Genomic DNA, 24,674 nt, shown 5'->3' with positions numbered 1-24,674 from the left:
TATTTTTAGTTTGATATGTACTGTAAACTTCACATTTGCATATCGATGGTCCCCATTTCAAATGTCGAACTTACAAAAACTCAACTTTCCAGGAGGGCTATTTTTTCATTTTCATAACTATATGCAAAAAGCAGCAGTTAAAAATTATTCGGCTTCGCATTTTACAATAATATTCAGCTTCCCATTTTTTAGTATCAGCTTCAAATGTTTGCATAATTTTATTTCCACAATCACAGTTCAGCATTTTATCATATGGCCAGTTTGGGGTGTTTTGATTGGTTAGGTGGTTCACCATTTTCTGGGCATGTGCGCACTGATTTCCTGCCCTACACAGTGCAAAAATCACGATATGTCAAAAAAATGTAGGTTCAGCATTTTGAATGGGGATCATCGATATACCACCTGAATAACTGTTTATGAAATGGAATACTCTTATCAGATAATAATATCAGTTCACAAGCTATAGCTTCAATGGATTTTGATGTCTATTTAAAATCAAGTTCAAATAATAATGATTTATTAGTATAACTGCTATATAGGATTTCATAACGAGGCTGAATGTGTAACTGTCTTTTCCTTTGCTAATGCAAATTTTGGAGAATACGAGTTACCCATTATCTTAACATCGATAATTGCTCAAAACAAAGATATACAATAGCCGTATAATACTAATTACATAAGTGTACCTAAGTACAATTATCAAAAGTATCAAATCGATTTGACAAGAATAAGGTGTTGAGAGTGGAATTTAAATCATTTTGGTCAAAACAATAGACACTATGTAGACGGGGACGTTTTTTACTAGCTCACCGCATTTCGGAGGATTTCTTTTATAGTCGCTGTATCACGGTTGATATTGGTGGTCTTATTTTGATGTTAAGAGTGATCACCCATCAATAGTAATTTGTGCTGGAATTTTGGGGTTTTAATACTGGTTCCCTTTTTTGTAATGTGAAATATTATATAATGACTGTGTATGCAGAAAAAACGACTAATTCTGAATCAGAGACGCAATAGCAATCGACTTAAGATGTACTATAGATCCACAAAGATGTTAACAGCTAGTTAAATTCAGTAGCAGCATAGCCAAATGTACATAGTAAAACAAAGAACAAAGAACATCTTTAGAAATAGCATTAATACAAATTTCGAAAGTTTAACTTCAGTTGTCTAAAACACACACACAAAGTAAAGATAGATAAATTATGAAGTGATTATAAACTTATCAATATGTGGCATAGAATATGGAATGTTTGCACATCAATTGTAACTAGAAATGGCGCGGCAGAGGCCGACGCGTATCTCCACGACGCATGTTTGACCCAGGGGCGCCCCAGGGTTACTGGTAATGGGGCCATGCATAGTTGAGATTGGCCGTATTGTTATAAGAGAAGTTCAGTATCAATAAGAAGTGAATCAGTGTAGAAATGAAGAAGTTTTGGTAAAAAGTAATTTTGGGTGGGTGTGACCTATGTGGGAGGGGCGCCCCCGGGTTGTTAATCGGCCATGCATAGTTGAGATTGACCGTATTGTCATAAGAGAACTTCAGTATCAATTGGAAGTGAATCGGTGTAGAAATGAAGAAGTTATAGCAAAAGGCAATTTTGGGTGGGTGTATTTTATGTGGGCGGTGCGCCCCATGGTTGGTAATGGGGCCATGTATAGTTGAGATTGACCGTATTGTCATAAGAGAGGTTCAGTATCAATTAGAAGTGAATCGGTGTAGAAATGAAGAAATTTTAGTAAAAAGCAATTATGGGTGGTAGTGGTCTAAGTGTGCGGGGTACCCCAGGGTGGATAATGAGGCCATGCATAGTTGAGATTGACCGTTTTGTCATAAGAGAGGTTCAGTATCAATTAGAAGTGAATCAGTGTAGAAATGAAGAAGTTTAAGTAAAAGGCAATTTTTTGTGATTGTGGCCTATTTGGGAGGGGCGCCCCAGGGTTGGTTATGGGCCATGCATAGTTGAGATTGATCGTATTGTCATAAGAGAACTTCAGTATCAATTTGAAGTGAATCCGTGTAGAAATGAAGAATGTATAGTAAAAGGCAATTTTGGGTGGGTGTAGTCTATGTGTGCGGTGCGCCCCATTGTTGGTAATGGGACCATGTATAGTTGAGATTGACCGTATTGTCATAAGAGAGGTTCAGTATCAGTTTGAAGTGAATCGGTGTAGAAATGAAGAAATTTTAGTAAAAGGCAATTTTGGGTGGGTTTGGTCTAAGTGGGCGGGGTGCCCCAGGGCTGATAATGGGGCCATGCATTGTTGAGATTGACCGTATTGTCATAAGAGAGGTTCAGTATCAATTTGAAGAAAATTGGTTTAGAAAAGAAGAAGTTATAGTAAAAGGCAATTTTGGGTGGGTGTGGTCTATGTTGGCGGAGCGCCGCAGGGTTGGTAATGGGGCCATGCATAGTTGAGATTGACCGTATTATCATAAGAGAGGTTCAGTATCAATTTGAAGTGAATCGGTGTAGAAATGAAGAAGTTATAGTAAAAGGCAATTTTGGGTGTGTCCGGTCTATGTGGGTGGGGCGCTCCAGGGCTGGTAATGGGGGCCATGCATAATTGAGATTTACCCTATAAAGGAAAAGGAAAAATGCAACTGCCATGTATCAGAAAGCATATGCCAGTAGTTAAATTACGAATATCAACTAACAGCATGCATGTACTGGCCGATATTCCCTTCCATATGTGTACATCATTATATAAACTGTCAGTTCTAAATACTGTTTGAGGAAAATGATCAGATATATTATACTAAAATTGGTTTATGTAAGAAACTATTTTATTGTCATTATAATTCTATGTTCATAACATGGCATTTATTAGAGCAATTAAAAATGTGGTGTGTTAAACACTTTGGGATACAGTTTTTATCTACACAGCTTCTTTGTGCAGTTAAAAGTAATCAATACACTCAGTACCCAATAGTCAGGTGACAGTATACATAGTTACACTGTTTGCTCCTATCATACAAGCGCCATTTGACAGTGAACTTGGTTGCTGTTCAGTTCAGTTCAAAATTTCATGTTCAAAATTTCATATTACTTGCCTGTGTTAAATAATAATTGTGTGTGTTTTCTGGGATATTTATTGTAAATATATACTTGGACATAAATATTTCAATTGATTTTAGATTGAATAATCTTGTTTGTTGAAAGTGAATTATCAAAATGGCGACATCTGCATTTTCTAGAAATTTTTATTTGGTTAAATATTATTGTTGTACAATCTGCGAGAAAGAACGGTCTGTAGAAATAGATGCAGATTTTTACTGTAAATCATGTCTTAAATACTTCTGCAGAAGATGTATAAACTCCCACAGACAGCATGGTTGGTTGTTTTTCAAAAAATCTCCTTATGGAAAGGATAAAATAATGAAGTGGCCACTTTCTAAGAAGATGGAGACTTGTCTTTTAACATGCGCCATACACAAGAGTGAACAAATAACAATGTACTGCGAGGACCACAGTCAGCTGTGCTGCTCTAAATGTGTTGAACTTAATCACAGGTAGCTTATTATTACTTATTTTATATCAGTATACATTATTGCATTGTATTACCTGTATGCAACAGGGGCGTCGGAAGCACATTAACATCCCGTCTGTAGATCTGCGATAGTAATTAGCACTTTTCTATAGAATTCTATAGAAAATTATATGGAATTCAATGGAAATCTATGGAATTTGATGGAATTCCATTGTTTCAAAATTTTGCTGGTTGTCTGAAATGTATTTGTAGTTTAATACATGTATGAATTTACTTGCATCATGTATTTTGTATTTAAAAGAAAATGCAATAAATATTATTATAAATTTGTTCTAGAAATTGGAACAGTTCTGGAACTGTTCCATATTTGTGTTCTAAAACGTATATTCTGAAATTGTTCCAAAACAGTTTTTTTAGAATAAATCCAGAACATTTGTGATAAATGGCTTAGGACTGAAACTGTTCCAATAATATTCAAGAATCTTTTTAGAACATTTCAAGGACAAAATAAGGTTAAGAAATTTCTAAAAATGTTTTAAAATGTAGTTCTAAAACACATCTAGAACCCTTTAAGAAACAGTAAGTTCTACAAAAGTTCTAATGGGGAATAATAACACATATAGAACACCTTACAATTACAACTAGCCAACTAGACTTCATAGTAGTGACAGCAGCAGCAGCAGTAGTAGTAGTAGTAGTTGTAGATGTAATAGCTGTATTAGTAATAGTGGTTGTTGTTGTTGTAGTAGGTGTTGTTGTTGTAGTAATTGATGTAGTACCAGTAGCAGTTGTGTTTTTTATATCAGTAGAGGTGGTGGTGGTAGTAGTGGTAGAAGTTGTAGTAGTAGCAGTAACAGTTGATGTAGCAATAGTAGTAGCAGTAGTAGCAGTAGCAGCAGTTGTTGCAGTTGTTGCAGTAGTAGCAGTTGTTGCTGCTGTTGCTGTTGCTTCTGTTGTTGTTGCTGCTGTTGTTGTTGCTGCTGTTGTTGTTGCTGCTGTTGTTGCTGATGTTATTGTTGTTGTTGTCGTTGGTGTTGTTGTTGCTGTAGTTATTCTGCAGAAGAAGTAGTAGCAGTAGTAGTTGTAGTTGTTACTTTCAAAGCAATTTATACAAGTCAAAATTCCTTAACCCTGTCCAAGTGGTATACACACTGTTTTTTCTCAATATCAAACTCAGCCAGTCCAGGTTGTCAAATAACAATCTATCTGATAAGCCCAGTGTGTGCTGTGCATCAGATGTTGGGTATGTTTGCTGCAAATCTATTGGTTATAAGATATAACAGCCTTTTCTAATTGGCTGAATTCAAATACAGAAAGTTTAGATTGAAACATTGAGTTAAGACATGGTAGACAATGTGGTTTAACTTGTTAAAATAAAGTTAGAGAAATTTAACGAACAGTAGAGTTAATTAGTTTTTCCATTAATAACACTTTCTTAAAATACTTATGTATTTATATCATTTGGAAAGTGACATGAACTTTTGTTAAAGAATGATGCATACAGTTTTTGAGCAGTCTGTCTAGGAATAGAACAACAACTGAAGGTTTGTGATTATCCCCACGCTTTTTGAAAAAAGGTGGGATATTGTGGTTATCTCCGCCGTCCGTCCGTCCGTCTGTCTGTCTGTCTGTCTGTCCGTCCGTCCTGGCCACTATCTCCTCCTACACTAAAAGCACTAGAACCTTGAAACTTACACACATGGTAGCTATGAGCATATGTGCGACCCTGCACTATTTGGAATTTTGATCTGAACCCTGGGTCAAAAGTTATAGCGGTTGGGGTGGGGCCGCGTCAGAAATTATCACTCATTTTTTTAGGTTATTTTACATTGACTTCCTTATTTCTACACCGATTCACTTCAAATTGATACTGGACCTCTCTTATGACAATACGGTCAATCCCAACCATGCATGGCCCCATTCCCAACCCTGGGGCACCCCGCCCACATAGGCCACACCCACCAAAAATTTCCATTTACTATAATTTTTTCATTTCTACACGAATTCACTTCAAATTCATACTGAACTTTTGTTATGACATAAGGGTCAATCTCAACTATGCATGGCCCCAATCCCAACCCTGGGGCGCCCGCCCACATAGGCCACACCCACCAAAAAATTCCATTTACTATAATTTTTTCATTTCTACACGGATTCACTTCAAATTGATACTGAACTTCTCTTATGACATTAGGGTCAATCTCAACTATGCATGGCCCCATAACCAACCCTGGGGCCCCGCCCACATAGACCACACCCACCCAAAATTGCCTTTACTATAATTTCTTCATTTCTACACCGATTCACTTCAAATTGATATTGAACTTCTCTTATGACAATACAGTCAATCTCACCTATGCATGGCCCCATTACCAACCCTGGGGCGCCCCGCCCACATAGACCACACCCACCCAAAATTGCCTTTTACTATAATTTCTTCATTTCTACACCGATTCACTTCAAATTGATACTGAACCTCTCTTATGACAATACGGTCAATCTCAACTATTCATGGCCCCATTACCAGCCCTGGGGCCCCGCCCACATAGACCACACCCGCCCAAAATTGCATTTTACTATAATTTCTTCATTTCTACACCGATTCACTTCAAATTGATACTGAATTTCTCTTATGACAATACGGTCAATCTCAACTATGCATGGCACAATTACCAACCCTGGGGCGCCCTGCCCACATATGTCACACCCACCCAAAATTGCCTTTTACTATAACTTAGTTTTTAGTTCTCTTTCTAAAGACCATTTAACAACTTAATATTTAAAACAATACATGAATTATGTTCCATATACATTTTCATTATGTGCTTTAATTACCATTGACCAGTTGATGGAAAATATTGCATAGTTTGGCAGGGAAATAATCCAAGACAGCAAAGCAGCTCTTTAGGCGCATTTACCTAGATGACTTACAGGGCCACAAATTCATGGTAAATATTGTCATGCCCTGGGCTAGATAAGTTATTAAATGTTAACCACCTGAAAGTATTTTGTCTTTTTGGAATCCAATATATTGGTCTAGTCAGTTACACTTTTCTGGATCCTGGGATAACTTTAAAAGTTCTAAATATTTTTTCATGAAACTTGAAACATGAACAGATGACAATAAGGACATTATGCACGTCATTTCATTCCGTTCATAATGCAAGAATTATGGTTGCTATGGCAACAAATATATTAAAAAAACTTAAAATATTGGAGTTTCACAGGTAGGGGACCATATTGCTTGGCAATCTCTTGTTATAGTTTGAATGTAAATAACTCTTTACTTTAGACATTTTTATGATTTGTTATTCTGTAGAGCACATGTGAGCAGTATACAATGTATCTCATACCAAAAAGGACCCGGAGGCTGTGACTGGTGTTCAATTTTCTCAGAAAAAAAGGAAAATGGGAGTGGAAAACTTGGACAAACATTTTTAAAACAAGCCTCTGTGTTAAGCCTGGCATTCTGTGGCTGGTGACATGTTTTATTTTGGATTGACTTCTTGTGTAAAACAGACCAGTTATTTATTTTGTGAATTGTATTTTGTGTTTGTTTTTTGTCTTAATTTAATTGTGTTTTTTTAATTTAGGAATTTGAAACTTGGATAATCGAATAAAGTCCGTGTTCAACAGTACTGAGCATAGCATAATAAATAACAAATTTACAACAGTTGTTAATTTGTTATGTATTATTATTAACTATGCTCAGTACTTGGATACTGGCTGTCTGCATGGGAATTTGTTTTCTAGAAAGTTGGTTTCAGACTTTAATATTTGAAGTTAATTTTCGGAACTTTTCTAGAATTGTACTGGAACACATCGACTAGAACTGAACTTCTGTTATCATACTGAAAGTGTTCTAGAATTATTAAAGACAGTTGTAGTTATTGGTTCAAAATCAATCAAATGCCATGATCTATTTTCTGCTTTTTCTATATTTTAATCCAGTTTTCTATTGAATTCCAATAGTGCCTTTTCATCGATTTTTAGTTGGTCGAGAAAATTTACAGACCTTGTTTTGCAAATCAGTATGTGCTTAGAAGCCTTAGCTATGCTAAGAACCGTAACTCACTATGCTAGGAACGATTACCGCTCCCTGTCTGCACTGCAGACGATGAATACTAAGGAGCGTCTGCTCTACTACTCAGTGAGGGTATTTACCAGGTTGTAAGACGACATTGGCCTGTCTAGTGTTTATCATTTAAATCTGTACATATTGGCTGTTTTCAGGGAAAACGGGGTTTAATGCATGTCAAATAAGATTAGCCTGTGCACACTGATTAGCCTGTGCACACTGATTAGCCTGTGTACACTGATTAGCCTGTGTAATGCGCACAAGCTAATTAAGGACGACAACAGCGAACAACTTCAGTGCCTCCAGCCCTTTGATTATAATTATTTTGTGGCAGGTTTGTTGACATTTTTAGTTTAAATCTGAGTTTTCATGTAATTTTCAGACCGTGAAATATATGTCTTTGACCCAATATCCTGTGACCTTAAAATACTTTTGGGAATGTCTGGTTTGTCTGATCTTAATTAATCTTTTTCAGAGTTTTTTTTCTATTCATATAGCCACTAAGTTAAAAACTAGTTCCAGCTTTTTAAATACATGCCAGACAGAGGGACATGTTTCTTACATGCCGATGGTGATACCTGCAAATACTCTACACATCACATTAAAAGCTCACCTGAGCACAACATTACTATGGTGAACTATTTTGATGAAATTTTGTCGTCCTTTGTCCATCAACAACATTTGCCTTTTGAACACCCAAGGACGGTCCATTACTCCAGCTAGGATTTGAAACGGGCAGGGGGGCTTTTTTGTCAAAAGGGCACTTTCGACGCGCAGTATTTTGTCAAAAGGGCAATTTCGACGCGCAGTATTTTGTGAAAAGGGCACGTTCGAGCGCGCGAGTGTTTCTGGAATGCTTTCTGTTGCATGTTAATTTATATGTTATTTATAATTGTTAGAATATATTATTCCCATTATTATTAAACCATTCAAATATAATGTCTACAATGAGGATTAAAGTAATTACAATGAATTATCATATGTAAAAAAAAAAATAATATTTTTTTTGAGGGGGCGGGGGGGGGGGCCAGGGCGGAGGTCCGGGAGGGCAGGGCGAAGGTTCGGGTTGGCAGGGCGCGGCGCCCTTCGATTTAGGCCTAGCTGGAGCAATTTCGTGGAAAATCTTCATAAAATTCATTCAGAACATTTTGTCCTAATGATATCTCAGCCACGTTTCAAGTATGGTCATGTGAGGTAAAAACTAGGTTACATGTACATGAAAGAACAATCTTGTGAACACTCTAGAGGACAAAAAAATTGCCCAGTTTTTTTATGAAACTTTTTGTCAGAATGATATACCCGATGCATTTTAAACTGGGTTGTCTATGGTTTAAACAAATAGTTTGTTAGATAAAATAAACAAGAAATATCTTTAAAAAAGATAAACGGCGTTGATTATTCAATGAATGTGATCAATGATGGCGAATGCCTTTTTCTGTGCAGTTATTAGCTGCATCACACGCAGTAAGGGATGTTACGCGGAGTTTTTGCGGCTTATTTTACATTATTACATATTGCTGGTCATAAACCTTTAGATACAAAACAGAAAACCAAAAGAAGAATGGACGTTAAACTAAAACAAATGAGTCAACCGGCCACACGAGAAGTATCCGTTTTTTATAGGCGCGTTCTTCGAACAATCCTGTTTTAGTGGTTTGTCGGGCATTGCTATATGATTCGATTATTAACAGTATCGAGAATCATCGCGCTCATGCTTAATACAATAGTCAATATGGTGGAATAATTATTGTTAAATTAATCTAAAATAATATTTATCATTGTATTGTTGAAAACACATTAATAATCTATTATTGACATATCTTAATTACATTGCTGAATATCTTCATTTAACATATTTCTATTCTAAAGAAAATTCCAGGTCACCTAGTTCACGGATAGTCTTTATTATATAACGATTATTTTACTGGCTGCAAACTCCGGTGATGAACTGTATATAAACTCTGACTTTCACACACTGGCCGCGAATTGACCCGAAACCTCGCGGGTTAAAATTCAATGCATTAAAGTGAGGCCTCGCTTCCACTGCCCTTTATACTTTTACATGTTAACATGTTGACATGAATATGGAAGTAAGTACTAAATATGAGAACATAGCCTTTAGTATAAACGCTTTTGCGCTGGTATTTCTCTGAAAATAAAAGGTGCACGCACAAACTGTATTTATTTTGAGAATTGATTGTGAAACTGTTCTATCTATTGAGCCTTTTCATTAGAGATAAAATTGTTTCATGCAGTATCACAGTGTTACAAAGACGCGGATATGTTTCCAATGTTTTGGTGTTATACTCAAATCAGCCAATGGAATAAATGAAGTGTATTCATTCGTACCTAGCCGCGGGAAATTTTATTTGAATATGATTGGACACTTACAAAGGTCAGGTCAGGTGAAAAGCTGGCTTAATACAGCACGCCGAAAAAAAAACATGTGAACACTAAAAGACAACATTTATCGTCTAATGAAACTTAGTACAATTATCCAATTAAAATCTTAGCCAGATTGCAATCTTCCTGAAAGCTCAAGAAGAGTATCAGACATTCAGCCCAGCAACCATATTTTACAGATCAATACAATATAAATATGTAATCTCTTAAACATATTCATGGTCTATCACATCAAACATATTTTTAAGCTCTACTGCCAAAGGCAGAAGAGCTTATGGGATGGCATGGTGTCTGTCTGTCTGTCTGTGTGTGTGTGTGTGCGTGCGTGCATTAGACTTTTATTGTTTATCCAATAAAGTCCACAGTTTTCATCCGATTCTTTTTAAACTTGTCCAGTTTACATTTGTCCAAATAATGTCAAGGTTGAGTTCAAAGCTAGATGACAATGTCATATTTAAAGCAAATAGAATGAACACACAGTAGAAAGTTTATATGCTTCCTCAATATCCTAGAAACTTGCTGAACATTTATTTGAGTTATTTATCCACAAAATAGGATATGATTAAAGTCAATTAATAAACATGTCTTCAATGCGGCCGGTAGTTTTGCTAAAATTACATGTATCTTTTTTTTCACACAAGAATTCACATGCGGCTCACATGTGTGACCCGCTTCTAATGAAACTTATGCTCAAAACATTGATAAAGTGTGCTGTCATAATATCTGTTTTGCATAAACATTAAACAATTTTTTTAAATGACCACCAGATGTTGGGGCTGTTTTAATCACCAGACCATGAGGAAGTGCTATAATTGTAATCACCCTTTTCGGTGTAGTTCGGTGTGTGGCTGTAGTGTTAGGTGTCCGTTTTGTACCGTCTTTGTTACCACTATAGATTCACATTTTAATATATTATCAATGAAACTTTAAACTTTGTTAGAATGTTTATCTAGACAGTATTAAGGCCAAATATGAATCTGATTCATGTGCGCGGCCGGTGCATACAAATCTTCATTATTGAATACGCCTGAAATTGGTGTCAAGATTTCACGTTGCATGCAGCACAACCGTGTATATGAATTCATTACACATCATATGTTTGGCCTATAACAAAGGCTTATTAAATAAAGTAATTTCAATGTTTTTCACACTGTCATAAACCGTATAGAAAACTGTTGTGTATGCACTGTTTGAAATTCTGAATAAAAAAATGATTTAAAAGTTATTTGAAAAAAGCATCACTTACCGGTGTGTTTACATCCATTGACATGAATTCGTGAACCCTTTTAAGTCATCTGATCCTGCTTCCTGAATATATGTCAAGGCCGAGTTCAAATTTTGTGTCATTTGTGTGTAGAAAGTAGTTTACCAGATGAACAATAAGAAAATCCTTTTTGCAACTACAGAGACCATATTTCATGACTCATTCTGAAAACAACTCAGAATGTGTACCTTGACAATATCTAGGCCAAGTCTGATAGTGGATAACATGCGTCAAGAAACATTGTCACCATGTCAAATCTTAAACTAAATTCTTAACACTCTAGTGGGTCAAAAAATAGACCACCAGTTGAAGCCTCCCACAATTCATGTGCAGGAACTCAGATTAGCCCTTAAAGGGACTGTCAACTACTACGACGAAGAAAAGAAAAGTTGTAAAATACCGTATGTTTTTACTATTAAAAGTTTATATTGATTAAAATAGCACGACTGGTATATTACATTACTTGAAAAAAAGTTGTTAAGTTTTCATATTTTCAGTATATTTGTTAATAAATTTTACTGGGTATGTCTACCAGGTAACTACCAGGCAAAAATATAAATAAAGCCAGTAGATTGAACATCATCGTCACATGGTAAACCAAGGAATGCAAATTGTGCATGCCTAGTGAATTGTATAATTTTATATATAAAATGATCAATATACTTGCGTTATATATAGTGTGTAAATCGTTATGTCACATATTTTCGCGATGTACTTTTGATTTTACATCGCGAAATTGTATTACCTAATATACTGAAAATATGAAGTTATGTAATATACCAGTCGTGATTTTTTTAATTAGTATAAACTAATAATTGTAAACAATGCGGTATTTAACAACTTTTCTTTTCTTCGTTGTCGTGGTTGACAGTCCCTTTAAGGGCCATGATGGCCTTCTTTATTCATTCTATGTTTTTTGTTTAATTATAATATGACATGATGCCTACATTCTTTATACTCAGAAGAAAGTCAAGTGTGGGCTATTATGCAACCAATTATGATGGGAGCTAAACATTTTGAAACTATTATATTCAAAGAAATGGTTTTATAAATGATAACATGTTTAATTGCAAGATCAATTCACCATGTTGGTGCAAAAATTGCTATGTGCCTTCTCATTTCAATGTCATATGAAACCTTTTTGCACCAAGAGGGCAAATTATTCTTTTGAAAAATCACTTGACATTCGTCCATTGCTTTACATTAGATGGTAACAAGAATTTATCTCTTGATTCAAAATTATGGAGTTTCAATATTTGTCAATATACTTGTGATTTGTGTCGAAATGGTTGAGTGTATGTGTGTATGTGCTAGTCCACTGTTAATTTTTACAGTATTTAGCAATAAGTATGAATTACTACATCATTCTTAATCTATTTATTAATGAAGCTGATGCCAATTTCTGCAAGAAAGCAATAAGTAAAGAGGAATTAAGTTCTCATAATGTATAACCTTAAAAAAAATAAAAATATTATAGTAAAAGAGACATATTAACGGCTTATGCAAACACATATTTCATTTTATACTTAGATTGCCATTTCATAAGAATTATTTCAATTTGAAACACTGAAAATACTGAATGTCTTAATAAAAACACACTTTGTCCTGTGGAACTTCAATGAGTATAATAATGATGAGTTAAATATACATAACTTTATGTTATACACATGCATTCTAGTAATGACATTACTAAAGAGTGGTAATATCATTATAGTGAATAAATGCACAATTTGTTGTTCAATGCGGTTTGCATTATTTCCCAAACACACAGTAGATAGATACATATTTATTTATATATTTTTATTTTAATACTAATCAATATAGTATTGCCTGTAGAAAAGTAACATGTGAATTGATGTAACATGCATTGTTATTGCATGTGCCTAAATAATTTTGTTTAGCTCCACTGGCCAAAGGCCAGCGGGGCTTATGTCATGATCCTGTGTCCGTAATGTGTGCGTCCGTGCGTTAACTTTTTCTTTAAACATCTTCTTCTCCTAAACTACTGGTCCAATTCTGATGAAATTTCTCAGGAATGTTCCTGTGGTGAACCTCTTTCAAATTTGTTCAAATTATGCCCCTGGGGTCAAATTTGACTTTGCCCCTGGGGGTCAAAAAATTGAAAATTTGCTTATAATTATAAGGCCTATTTTGGTCAAACTTTAAAAATCTTCTTGTCAATAACCGTATGGCGTAGGGCTACCAAATTTGTATGTAGTGACATATTATAGTCCTCTACCAAGTTTGTTCAAATTATGCCCCTGGGGTCAAATTTGAGGCTGCTCCGGGGGGTTAAAAAATTGAAATTTGCTATATAAGGCCTATTTGTGCAAACTTTAAAAATCTGTTTGTCCATAACCATTGGGCCTAGGGCTACCAAATTTGCTATGTAGTGACATCTTATAGTTTTTTACCAAGTTTGTTCAAACTATGCCCCTGGGGTCAAATTAGAACCTGCCCCGGGGGTTAAAAGATTGAAAATTTGCTTTTATAAGGCCTATTTTGTGCAAACTTTAAAAATCTTCTTGTCCATAACCATTGGGCTTAGGGCTACCAAATTTTCTATGTAGCGACATCTTATAGTCCTCTACCAAGTGTGTTCAAATTATGCCTCTTGGATCAAATTCGACCCTGCCCCGGGGGGGGTTAAAAATATAAAATTTGATAATATAAGGCCTACTTTGTTCAAACTTTAAAAATCTTTTTAACTATAACCATTGGGCCTAGGGCTACCAAATTTGCTATGTAGTGACATCATAAAGTCCTCTACCAAATTTGTTCAAATTATGCCCCTGGGGTCCTGGGGGTCAAAAAATCGAAATTTTTCTAATATAAGTCCTATTTTGTGCAAACTTTAAAAATCTTCTTGTCCATAACCGTATGGCATAGGGCTACCAAATTTGGTATGTAATGACATCTTATAGTCCTCTACCAAGTTTGTTCAAATTAAGCCCTTGGGATCAAATTTGACCATTCCCAAGGGGTCACAAAATTGAACCTATTCTTATATTGGGCCCATTTTGTGCAAACTATAAAAATCTTCTTGTAGTTTTTTCAAACTATGCCCCTTGGAACAAATTTGACCTTGCCCCAGGGGTCACAGAAATGAACCTATGCTTAAATAAAGCCTATTTTGTGCAAACTTCAAAAATCTTCCTGTTCTGAATTATAGAGCCTAGGGCTACTAAATTTGGTATGTTGTGATATCTAATAGTTCTCTACCAAATTTTTTCAAATTATTCCCCAGGGCTCAAATTTGACCCTGTCCCGGGAGGTCGCAAAACTGAACATATGACATTTACCAGGGGAGATTACTGCGGTCGTGTGGCTGTGACCAACAAAACAACAAAATCTTGTAAACATGAGATAAAACCCTGTCATTTAGTGCCATTTTAGATCAGATGGTGACTGCTTACAAAGGAATTTAAGTAAGAACATGTGTTCTGAATGTTTTTCTTATAAACTGAACAAATTCGGGATTTATTTAAATATGTCGAAAGTGACCATATATCCGGATAAAAAAAATTCGGATGACATGTTTATTTAATGTCTTTTTTGTAGTATTTAAACCAGTTTAATAATATCTTATTGATTTTAAAACACAACTTCCATGAACATAATTGTTTCCAAAAAAGTCAATATATGATACTGTATTGTAAACTCAAACTTTGTATCCATGAGGTGTTGGAACTAATGAAGTGCAATGTTCTTAACTATCGTATATGCTTCTTTTTAATAACTAATGATCCATTGTTCCATTTGTGAATTTTGACTCATGAATTGTGGAGATATGATTGTCAATTGACATGACGCCTTATCAGTGATCGCTCCGCCCACTTAATCACGTGGCTCAGCGGGAAGAAAACCTAGACAAGCGAACACCAAAATGGCTTCTTTGCCTATAGACTGCATATAGATTTACGCGATATTCCGGATGATTTTATGGACTTGTTTAACACCATATTACACTTGTAAAGGGGATGATGCCATTTTGTTATTCTGCAAATGCAAAACATATACGTTTAAAGAGAACATCAGCTATTTATAACGGGTAAATTGGTACATTAAACACGCTCTCAAACGCTTGCGCGCTTACCGAAATCGAACCTGTTATTACGTGTAATGGTGGTATTTGCAATAAATTAACACTTCACCGGAATTTACCCGTGTTATTAACAAAATTATTAACGAAACATTCCCTCCTACCCGTGTATTTGACACGAAATAGCGCTTTATAACTGGGAATTCGGTGAAGTTTTACGCGCTTTAATTTCTGACGCCGGGTGGGTACCTCAATCCCAGATGTTATTGCGTATAAAAGTGATATTAATCATATTAAACATTGCATATGGGACATTTATAAATCACTATAATTTAAAGCGCAAAAACAACACAGTAAGTTTGGACATTGTCTGATATAAAATTAGTGTTGTACGAAATGGAATACGGTCAGGCTATTATAAATTAATAAGGCTACCAATATCAGACGCTCGCGCAGGTACCGACTTCCCCGAGGTTACCGCATTTATTGTTTAACTAATATCAGTAATAATAACTCTTTTACAATAGCATTTATCGATACGTCTTTATTAAAATAATAACAAAATGGTTTTCACTTGTTTCTGACACACACAGAAACGCGATTTTAAACAGGGATTTCGTAAAGTTACACGAATTGGGTACCAAAATTCTCAATTATTTTACATGCACACGTGGCATAATACATACTTAATAATGCTTAGTTATTGCTTATATGACTTTTCAAGTTTGTGAAATAAATTAATGTTCTATAAAGGGGATCTCGGTAATTCTTGAAGCTTCCACTCGCTCTTGTCAAGACCGCATTGCTGCGTTGGAAATGGTATAAATTTAATTCATCTAACTTATCTTTCTGGATACCAAATGTCAGAGTTGCATTAACCCTTTTTACACCGTTTTTGCCATATTTCATTTCCGTTTTTTAATCGGAACAAAATAAACGAAACTCGTTTAAAAAATGAGATCAAGGCATTCAAGCTCCTAGTGTGGATTAAAAGCGTTTATTGGTGACACCACATGAGTGCAAATGTGTAGATACCGTTAATAAGATAATATATCACATGTCACCTTCAAATAACATGTATGATGTCAATTAAGTGTATTACTATCAGAGTAATAAAACACAGCATAAATTAGGCTTCATGCTGGGTTTTATTTTTCTTTAAGAAATGCAGATGAATCTCGCTTCTGACCTAGTAACTGATAAAACTATTAAAAAAAAGTGAAATATTATGTGATAATCAAATCGATAACATAAACTATTTAAATATGCTAGTATATCCGATAAAAATATATTATAATTGTCTTTGACAGTGTTGACGTTCAGTTGTTCGTGGTGTCGACCGCATGTATTTATACATCTCTTACACTTCTCAAGATCTCTTGTCGGCTTTGGAAACGATATAAATTAAATGTCACCAACTAATCTTTCAGGATATCGATTGTCCGAGTTACATAATCCCCATTGACACCGTTTAACCATTTTTTATCGTTTTTTTTAAGAGGAAAACAAAAGAAACTCGGAATAAAAGTGAACCTAAACATGTAGCTTGTCTAGAAAATGGCGGACAGGTCGTTGCTAACGAGTGCGCCCGATTAATCGATCGCTGATTGGTGGATCAATTCTAGTGGGCGGAGCGATCATAGATAAGGCGTCATGATTCACAGATGACCCCTTTTGATTCTCAGGTGAAAGGTCAAGGTCACTGTGACCCGAAATAGTAAAATGTTTTCTGGATGATTACTCAAGAACGCTTATTCCTAGGATCATGAAACTCCATAGGTATATGGATCATGACTCGCAGATTACCCCTTTTGATTTTCAGGTCACTAGGTCAAAGGTCATGGTGACTCAACTTAGAAAAATGGTTTCCGGATTATAACTCAAGAACGCTTATGCCTAGGATCATGAAACTTCATGGGTACATTTATCATGACTCGCAGATGACCCCTATTGACTTTCAGGTCACTAGGTTAAAGGTCAAGGTCACGGTGACTTGACACAGTAAAATGGTTTCTGGATGATAACTAAAGAAAGCTTACGCCTAGGATCATGAAACTTCATAGGTACATTAATCATGACTCACAGATGGACCCCTATTGATTTTCAGGTCACTAGGTCAAAGGTCAAGGTCACAGTGCCAAAAAACGTATTCACTACAACTGACAGCCCATATGGGGGGGGGCATGCATGTTTTACAAACAAGATGAGCAATTTCTCTTTTTATCACAATTATTTCTACCCTACCTGATTATTTATTTCCTTAATATTCTATTACAATTTAATTGTCATCTGCAACCTTTTTCAAATTGGGAAAGTCAAAAATGTGTCGTTTGGTAAAGGGTTAAGGCATTTTGATTCCTACGGGTCTTGTGAATCTGTTTCAAATCAAATGCGTATATTTGATCTTCAGCATCTAAAAATATGTGAAATAGAAAGAACAACAATATCTTTTGGAGAGATAAATGTACCTACGTTATAAGCAATGGGACTGTGCTTCAAAGGAACAATTCCCGGGCTTTTTAATCAGTTTAGTTAACACGGTAGTAACTTTTTCCATATATAAAAATGTTCACCCTTCCAACTTTAAGCGCCCAGTGGGACGAAGGATAGACAGAGAAAGTCACATGCTTGAGTACATTTCAACCCTTGCGCATTGCGCGTTTTTTTCGCATACAAAAACAGTGGAGCGATACAGGGCCATCATGGCCCTCTTGTTGTTAAAATGCCCCTTTAAATTTGTATTATAATTAATATCGTTTCGGGGTACACAGTTGGTTATTGGTCAGTTGATTACTATTCAATCACTTACTGTCTTCCGTGTGTTTGTTTTTCAGACTATGCTTACAAGTAACTCCATTACCTAAGGCTGCCAGAGGGAAGTCAACCAACTTTAAGAAGCTGTCTGTCAGAACGGAAAATACTCTTTCAAAAATGAAACAATGTCAGACATATCAGGAGGACAGAATGATGTCTCTTAAGGTTTCATACAAAGAACATGAGAGGCTTATTGTGGATGGTTTGCGTTTGAATATAGTATCGTATTTACACGAATGTGAAACCAGCACAGTTAATACAACACATGTATATATGCAATACCCAATCAGTGAAATGCGTGAGAAAATCAAATATTTATTAGCAGATTTTGAGAAAAGCACTATTAAGGAGAAGAAAGAAGATCTAAACCTGAAACAAGCTCCTCTCAAGGTTGTGAGAAACAGCTGCATTAGACTTCACTATGAATTGTTCCATCTCCATGTAGCCATACCGAAAGTACTGGGTAAAGAACTCTCTTTTATTGCCAGTAAAAAATGTCTGGAAAATATACAACAGTCTAATATATTTATAGAAGAGAACTTTTCAAACCATGTTTTCACTGTGAATGGGAAGTCTGAGCACAGTGTAAAAATGCCAAATGAATCAGACACATGTCATATCTCAGCAGTATGTGCTCTCCCAAATGGACAGGTACTGGTTGCAGACAAAGCTAATTTCAAAGTCAAGCTTCTGAACCAGCAGTACCAGGTGGTGAGCCACTTGAAACTCTATGGACTCATAGAGGACATGTGTCTTATCACACCCACTGAGGTTGCAGATGCTATGTATGATGAGGTCCAGTTTATCACAGTAAGCCAGAGCCAACTCGCCAAAGGCAGGAAGCTTAAGTTACAACATTATTGTACAGGTATTGCCCACAACCAGGGTGACCTATATATCTGCTCTGGTACTGCTCTGTACAAGTTCACATTGAGTGGCGAACTGGTCTGCAGACTTTATGAAGATTCATCAGCTGATTTTAGAGGTAAGAATCACGTCGGATTCATCCTAATAACATGTGTGATATGTACAGAGATTTTCTAGCCATTTTAAGAAAAAGAGTCTCGTCAAATTGATATTTTTTAAATCGATAAAATGGCACATTGGGGAATTTCGTTATCGACAAAATGGACCGATTTTTTCTTAACAACAAATATTCAGTCTTTTCGAAACTAAGGGCAAACAAGAGTTGTCTCGCATTCAGGTAGGTATCGGGTACCAAGTAAACGAACCAAAAGAAAACAAGTTATCATATGCTTCTCAGATCTCTGAAATCTTAATATTTACTGTTCATTTCAATTTACATATACAGTTATTTCTTTATTGATTGATATAAGTATCTACTAGTTTGTGTACATTAGTATTTTAATGCTGTATTGCCATATAACTTTGCAACCAAAAGCTCTTCATCAGTAAAAGTTAAGCACCACTGATAATTAAGCTTTCTGCTTTTAAAACTGTGCCTGTTGCATTATTCAATTGATTCCCAACATTTATTACGTTCCTGTCAAGTATTTTATTGATTCATTCACCTCAGTAATGTGGGTTTATTTTAAATATTGATAGATATTCTTCTGTCACTGTCATACTTGACTATCAGTTTCTGAAAGAAAAATTGTTTTAACAGCAATTTCATACCAGTTAACTTAGTACATTATTTTCTTGATTTTACGATAAATACTTTATGATGTTTTTTAACTGATTTTTTGGTTTAAATATCTTCTTGATAATACTGTGTGAGAGTGTTGTGATTGGTCATAGTTCAGTGTTGTGTTGTTTATTTTGAATGTCCACTGACAAAATTAATTGACCGGGTTCTTTTTCGAATACAGCACTCCTTCTAGCACTCTCTTATGCTACGGTTCATTACATTCACCTCTGTCGTGGGCTCACGGACTACTTTCTACCGCACGTGACTTTAGTCACATGATCATAGTCGCATATTCAAAATGGCTCCGCCCATCGGCTTTGCTTTATCTGATAGTATTTGAAGTTTACAACTGGGCGCGTGCTATTCAATTTTATTTCATGCACATATTTAACTAAATGAACATATTGCAATATTAACAATGAGTCAAAGCTGTATATCTGTTTTAGAAAATAATATAAAATTATACAGAAGCATCAATAAGTAGTTGCTGCTTTGACAAGATATTGAGTGAATGAGAAATATTGAATATAAATATTGACCAAAGTAAACAGTCTGTGAATGTTTTACCAATGCAATGCCAGTTTGGTACACATAGACCCTGAAGATGTTTACTCAAACTAATTCTATGGTAAAATACACATCTTAAAATAAATTGCAGGCCAACATCAGTACAGTTGTTTTGTTATTGTTGTTTTAACAATATACATTGTCCCATGCTTTACCTGACAGGGTACAACTGGAAGCATCTATCATACACTTACAAGTTCATTCAGGAATATGTTTACAAATACAAAATTATATAAGAGAAATATGACAATCTGTCAAAGAAGAATAGTATCAAAACTTCACAGAATCAAATTATGCTTCTATAACATAAATTAAATTCTTTACATGATCTTTTAACTAAATAATAAATTGCAATACTTGTCATACTCATGCCTTTTCCCCGGCTCTTTAAGCACCTTAGTGCCTGAATCTTTAATTTATTACTTTATCTCACCAATTTGTGTTGCTGTAATTCTTCAATATCATGAAAGACATTAAAGATTCATCAGGTTTTTAAAGGCTGATTAGTTTACTTATATTTGTTCAATTATTGCATTTTCTTAAGTACAGTACCATTTGGTTAAGTGCCTAACATTAAATAAATTCAAAGGAGTAACCCAGTACATTGTAAATCACATATTTTCTCCTGTGCAAATTTCTGGAGAAAGACCTGCCTTGCTGATACAGTAGTGGATGTCCTTGTTTTGTTCAATGTCAATATCATTATTCAGGATATTCAGAAGGTTCAGCAACGCATCAAAGTACACACATTTAAACAAACATGATTACATATAACAGGATTTTTTAGGTATTCTTCTCAAGTGTAGAGGATGAGTTTAATAATAGAAAGCAATACGACAAAAAGGGACGGTGGGTTGTAAATTTGAATGTCCTTAATTAATACTTTTTATGCCCCTGGATCGAAGGATGGGGGGTATATTGTTGTTGGCCTGTCTGTCTGTCTGTCTTTCTGTCTATCATTCTGTCCCAAAACTTTAATCTTACAGTAAAGTTTTGCAATAACTTTTGAAATATTGAACATAGCAACTTGATATTTGGCATGCATGTGTATCTCATAGAGCTGCGCACTTTGAGTGGTAAAGGTCAAGGTCATCCTTCAAGGTCAAAGGTAAAAATTTTCAAACTTTTACATAGTAAAGTTTTTCAATAACTTTTGAAATATTGAACATAGCAACTTGATATTTGGTATGCATGTGTATCTCATTGAGCTGCACATTTTGAGTGGTGAAAGGTCAAGGTCATCCTTCAAGGTCAAAGGTCAAAAATTTAAAACTTGACATAGTAAAGTTTTTCAATAACTTTTGAAATATTGAACATATCAACTTGATAATTGGCATGAATGTGTATCTCATGGAGCTGCACATTTAGAGTGGTGAAAGGTCAAGGACAAGGTTATCCTTCAAGGTCAAATGACAAAAATTTAAAAATTTAATATAGTAAAGTTTTGCAATAACATTTGAAATATTGAACATAGCAACTTGATATTTGGCATGCATGTGTATCTCATGGAGCTGCACATTTTGAGTGATGAAAGGTCAAGGTCATCCTTCAAGGTCAAAGGTCAAAATTTTAAAACTTTTTCACTATTGAAGATAGCAACTTGATATTTGGCATGCATGTGTATCTCATGGAGCTGCACATTTTGAGTGATGAAAGGTCAAGGTCATCCTTCAAGGTCAAATGTCGAATTTATGGCGTCTGTCCGTCCGAAAAACTTTACCATTGGTCATAACATTTTCAATATTAAAGAAAGCAACTTGATATTTGGCATGCATGTGTATCTCATAGAGCTGAACATTTTGAGTGGTGAAAGGTGAAGGTGAAGGTCATCCTTCAAGGTCAAATGTCAAATATATGGCGTCTGTCCGTCCGAAAACTTTAACATTGGCCATAACTTCTTTAATATTGAAGATAGCAACTTGATATTTGGCATGCATGTGTATCTCACGAAGCTGCACATTTTGAGTAGTGGAAGTTTAAGGTCAAGGTCATCCTTCAAGGTCAAGGTCATCCTTTAAGGTCAAAAATAAATTCAAAGCGGCGTTATCATGAAGCTGCACATTTTGAGGAGTGGAAGTTCAAGACCAAGGTCATCCTTCAAAGTCAAGTTCATCTTTCAAGGTCAAATGTCATTTTTTTATTGAAAGCAGCGTTATCATGAAGCTGCACATTTTAAGTGGTGGTAGTTAAAGGTCAAGGTCATCCTTCAAGGTCATCCTTCAAGGTCATCCTTCAAGGTCAAAGGTAAAAAAATATATTTCAAAACGGCGTTCTTATGAAGCTGCGCATTTTGAGCGGTGGAAGTTCAAGGTCAAGGTCATCTTCCAAGGTCAAAAGTAAAAAAAAATAAATGAAAAATTTCAAAGCGGCGCACTAGGGGGCATTGTGTTTCTGACGAACACATCTCTTGTTTCTTTCATACACTTGCATACTTTTCCATTAATAATAAATGATTTAAAAAAAAGGAAAACACAACTTGTCTTTTAATGTTTAATCTCTCATGTTCAGCTTTATTTAATTTTCAACATACAGTACCATACCAATAGCATATTTTTGAGTCTTTTTTCAATCTAAACAACAATAAATATACATGCAAATGCAAGCACTTCAAGAAAAAAATATTCTAGCATTAAAATTTGATCTAACCCTTTTATCTATATGAATGCTATTCATAATCATGAATTCTATTATTATGAATTGGTACATAATATTGCACTGATAAATGTAAACATTGATTGAAGTGAAGTTTATTTATTAAACAATAACTGTGATAATTTACTAATTACTATTATATTGTAATAATTATAATTAACTAATTAAGATAATACATGTTTATGGTATTTTTGTTTAAAAAATATAATTTATATTGTGAATAATTTGTATAATGAGGCCTATTGTACCACAAGCTGTTTCAGAATATCAACTTGGTTTGGAAATATAAAAGTTTAAACAAATTTCATGATTCATGTACATTACATTAAGAATGGTTTATGTAATCTTAGTTATTTATCTAAATTAAAGATATCACATATATCCTAGTAAACCTGTTTAAAGGAAAGTGTAAGAACATTTGACCTCTTTCCAAATGGGTTGACTGAAAAGTATTCTCTCTTGAAATACAAGGGAAGAATTCAGCAACGTTAAGCATTTCATTTATCATAATTTATTATATCTGTAAGTGGCAATAAGACCTAGAACTGCAGTTTATACATTGATAGTTTTAAGCATTGTGAACAGAAACAATCATCTACTATTCTACACGTACATGAAGGTTAGTCAATTTACTCAGAACTTGATATAAATGACCAATAGTATGATCCCAAAATGGTGGCAGTTCCAAATTAGCAGGTTACCGGTAACCATTAATAGTGATCAAGAAATTAACTACATGTTTATTAATTGTACACATGTAAACAGCATAATCCTAGACACTGGCCCTGATAGCCAGGGGTAAAAGATTCGAGTTCCGGATTGGCTGTATAATTGTCCCATCCTGCAACATTTGGTGCCCAATGTGGGACCATGGCACAATCCATTCTCAACAAAACCTGTTCATGGTTTGAATGGATCAGGTTTACAATGATCCCTGTGACTTGAATTCTCGAAAAAATTCCAGCTTGGCAGAAGAGAATGTTAATGCACAAACTTAGTGATTGTCACTAAATAGGAGATGTTTTTTAGCATATCATTAGCTCAATCAGAAAAGCAAGGGGTCCCTGGTTAAAATCCAGGACTGGCTGCACAATTTTCTCATCCTGTGTCATCTAAACATAAAATACCATAGTATATTTACAATGCCCAGTATGCATTATGCTTGAGCATTAATTATGTGTATAATTTTTACCACAGGAGTTTGAAATTCTAAACATGAAGTCTGCATGGCTTAACACTAACTTTTTTTCAACTAGCCCATTCGGGCTAGTAAATGCAGAACCTACAAGCCCTGACCAATCTTTCATGTGCCCCGACCAAAGTATTATCAAAACCTTTATATTTATCATTTAACTTGTATTTTCTTGTGCGTTGAGATGCTCAATTATGATTCAATCATTCTTATTAGCTTGCCTTACTAATGCTAATGAATTCAATATTCATCTACTTAAGACATCTATTTGTAATCTTCACGCAATTTCGGGAGAAATTTCCTTTTTTTTCCCTCATACTTTCTCTTACTTTCCTCCTTCCCTTTTCTTTTTTTATCCCAGGAACCCCCATCCCCACTACAGGTGGTTAGCGTGTGGCTATGATATTAATTAGTGAAAACATAATTTTGAATGATAAATAATCATATTATAACGAAAAATTAACTTTTCTCAAAAAAAAATATTTCACTATCAAATATATATATAACAAGGTATGC

The 24,674-nt window shown here is 35.0% G+C and overlaps 1 protein-coding gene across 1 annotated transcript in view; it reads left to right on the top strand.

Annotated features, from left to right (window-relative positions):
- The first annotated feature begins 3,007 nt into the window (after positions 1–3,007).
- Positions 3,008–24,674, top strand: part of LOC127864774 (uncharacterized) — a 44,595-nt gene continuing 22,928 nt past the window's right edge. Inside the window, exons 1-2 of the mRNA XM_052404650.1 lie at positions 3,008–3,517; positions 18,117–19,081. Of these exons, the coding sequence (XP_052260610.1) occupies positions 3,180–3,517; positions 18,117–19,081 (1,303 nt within the window). The 5' untranslated portion in view covers positions 3,008–3,179. The remainder of the gene's footprint in view (positions 3,518–18,116; positions 19,082–24,674) is intronic.

This window comes from Dreissena polymorpha, chromosome 1, assembly GCF_020536995.1.
Source record: "Dreissena polymorpha isolate Duluth1 chromosome 1, UMN_Dpol_1.0, whole genome shotgun sequence".
Lineage (NCBI taxonomy): Eukaryota > Metazoa > Mollusca > Bivalvia > Myida > Dreissenidae > Dreissena > Dreissena polymorpha.
Note: the sequence above shows the minus strand (reverse complement) of the source record. Positions and strands in the feature narration are given on the sequence as shown.